At 50.0% G+C, this 2,005-nt stretch overlaps 1 protein-coding gene across 1 annotated transcript in view; it reads left to right on the top strand.

The window, feature by feature from the left end:
* The first annotated feature begins 1,602 nt into the window (after positions 1–1,602).
* The window catches only part of LOC101357385 (histone H2A.Z), a 2,349-nt gene continuing 1,946 nt past the window's right edge, over positions 1,603–2,005 (top strand). Inside the window, exon 1 of the mRNA XM_004380185.2 lies at positions 1,603–1,820. Coding sequence (XP_004380242.1) covers positions 1,818–1,820 — 3 coding nt within the window. The 5' untranslated portion in view covers positions 1,603–1,817. The remainder of the gene's footprint in view (positions 1,821–2,005) is intronic.

Raw genomic sequence — 2,005 nt, 5'->3', positions numbered from 1 at the left:
GATCAATCAGTGAGGCGGAGACAGAGCAGAATTCAGGTTACCTGCTCCTCAGCTCACTCTCTTAACCAATATTCAGTGAGGCAACAGTAAATTCCTTTAGTTGGGTCTTATAACAGAGATCATATATTTGTATTCCCTAATCTGCAGAAGGAACTAATGTTGGTTTGTGAGTTACATTTCACAAATCCTCAGTGGAGCTCAGATTAACTGTTACACTAGGTTTCTTAGCTTTTAATTGCCATTATATCAATTCATTGGGGGGAGTGATTAACTCTTGCTTATTGGTTACATTATAAGAATACCTCAGTTCCAAAAAGGAGAAGTAATAAAAGGGCCCTTTTGTGTCAAATTAATGGGAACCCCTTGTCTAGAATTCATTTTCCAGAAATAGGGAAGTTCTCTAATTTGATAAAATCTCTCAGATTGAAACCGAATCTAAAGTACTTTAGAGTATATATTTCAACTCTTTATTCACATCCGAACTATTCAATTATGTTACAAAGTGCAATATGCTATTAAACACTGTAAGCATGGACGATTTATGTCATTACTATCCCAAGCAGCTGGAGATGTACACAGGTGTTATTAATCTATTAGTTGGAAGGCTAAGTAGCTGGCATTATAGTACTGCATGTACCGTACGATATTTTAAGCCCACCATTTGCAATTGATTACATGGACCATCTGTAACTGCCTGTGAATCATGTTCGAGTTACCCTACTGGCATTTACTGAACAGTTGACATGTAGCAAAATTTTTAGTGTAGAAAAGTTGACACATAATAGTTTCGAGGTTTCACTAAATCAACTTTAGACACCAGGCTATTGGTATAATCCATTGATGTGTAGTTTCCAGAATATTTCTTGATTAGAGAATACTGCCTCACCCCAAGGCCCCTGCGAGGTAGACAAGTCTTTTGTGACCAGTAAGGTGACTTTGCTCCACCGTTTGTTCCTTGTGGAACTATCCCGTGGGTGGTTTCAAAAGTGGTGAGGAGAGAGGGGGTGGAAGACACAGCTGAAAATGTAGTGGAAGCAGCGGGTTGTGTTCAGTCAAGTGGCTGGGGACTCGTCTACGGGAGAGATCGGGAAATTCTATTAAGTCTGGGTTTCAAGGAGGAACGCGGCTGACTCCGCGGCTCCTCTCTCTGGACGCGTTAGCGCTACCTGTCAGGCAGGAGGAGACTCCCAGGATGGGGAGGGGTAGGGGTAGGAAGACGCCCGGAGCCCCGGGAGGAAAGCGGCGTGGCCAGCAGGTCTCTGCCCGCCGGGCGCGGTGGGAGGGAAGAGGAGGGCGCGCTAGACCCCGACACGTGGTCTTTCGAGCTCCGCTGGGAAATCAAGGGAAGAAGGGGCGCTACTGTGTGCTCCTCCCCAGAGCCTCTCAGCTCCGCCTTCCAGACACGTGACCGCAACCGGCTGGTATCTTCGTTCCCGCAGCGTAGCTCGCTCTGTTTCTTTCCCCCCACGGCCCTTGCCCTTCTTCTCCCCCGTTCCCGTCCCTCCGCCCTCCCCCACCTCCCTCACCTGAACGCCAATCGCGGCTCGAACTGCGAAGCGCCCGCCCCTCCACCCTTTCCTTCGCCCGCTCATTGGCTGAGGCCTCAAGGACGAGTCCCGAGGGTGGGTGGCAGCCATTGGTGCGATGAGCAATCCGAGTTCCCGGATGAGGGAACATTCTGCAGTATAAAGGGAGCGGGGAAGGCGGGAGACAGCGCAGTTTGAATCGCGGTGTGAGCGAGTAGCTGGTGGGATCTCGCTCGGTGTTTGACTACCCCTTTCTCTGCCTTGCTTGTTTGAGCTTCAGCAGAATTCGAAATGGTAAACTGAGCAGAGGCGCTCGATGACTTCGCGGGTTTTTACCGGCGGGAGAAAAACTCGTTACACATGGGGATGGGGGGGTGAAGTGGCGGCGGTTGAGAACGCGCGGAGACAGGATTTAGAAGAGCGGGGGGAGGTGTTTAGTCGGCGGCGAGCGGAGCAGCCTCCGATCTCTTGGCGGGCGG

The sequence above is a fragment of the Trichechus manatus genome, unplaced genomic scaffold (assembly GCF_000243295.1).
Source record: "Trichechus manatus latirostris isolate Lorelei unplaced genomic scaffold, TriManLat1.0 scaffold00071, whole genome shotgun sequence".
NCBI classification, from domain to species: Eukaryota; Metazoa; Chordata; class Mammalia; order Sirenia; family Trichechidae; genus Trichechus; species Trichechus manatus.
Note: the sequence above shows the minus strand (reverse complement) of the source record. Positions and strands in the feature narration are given on the sequence as shown.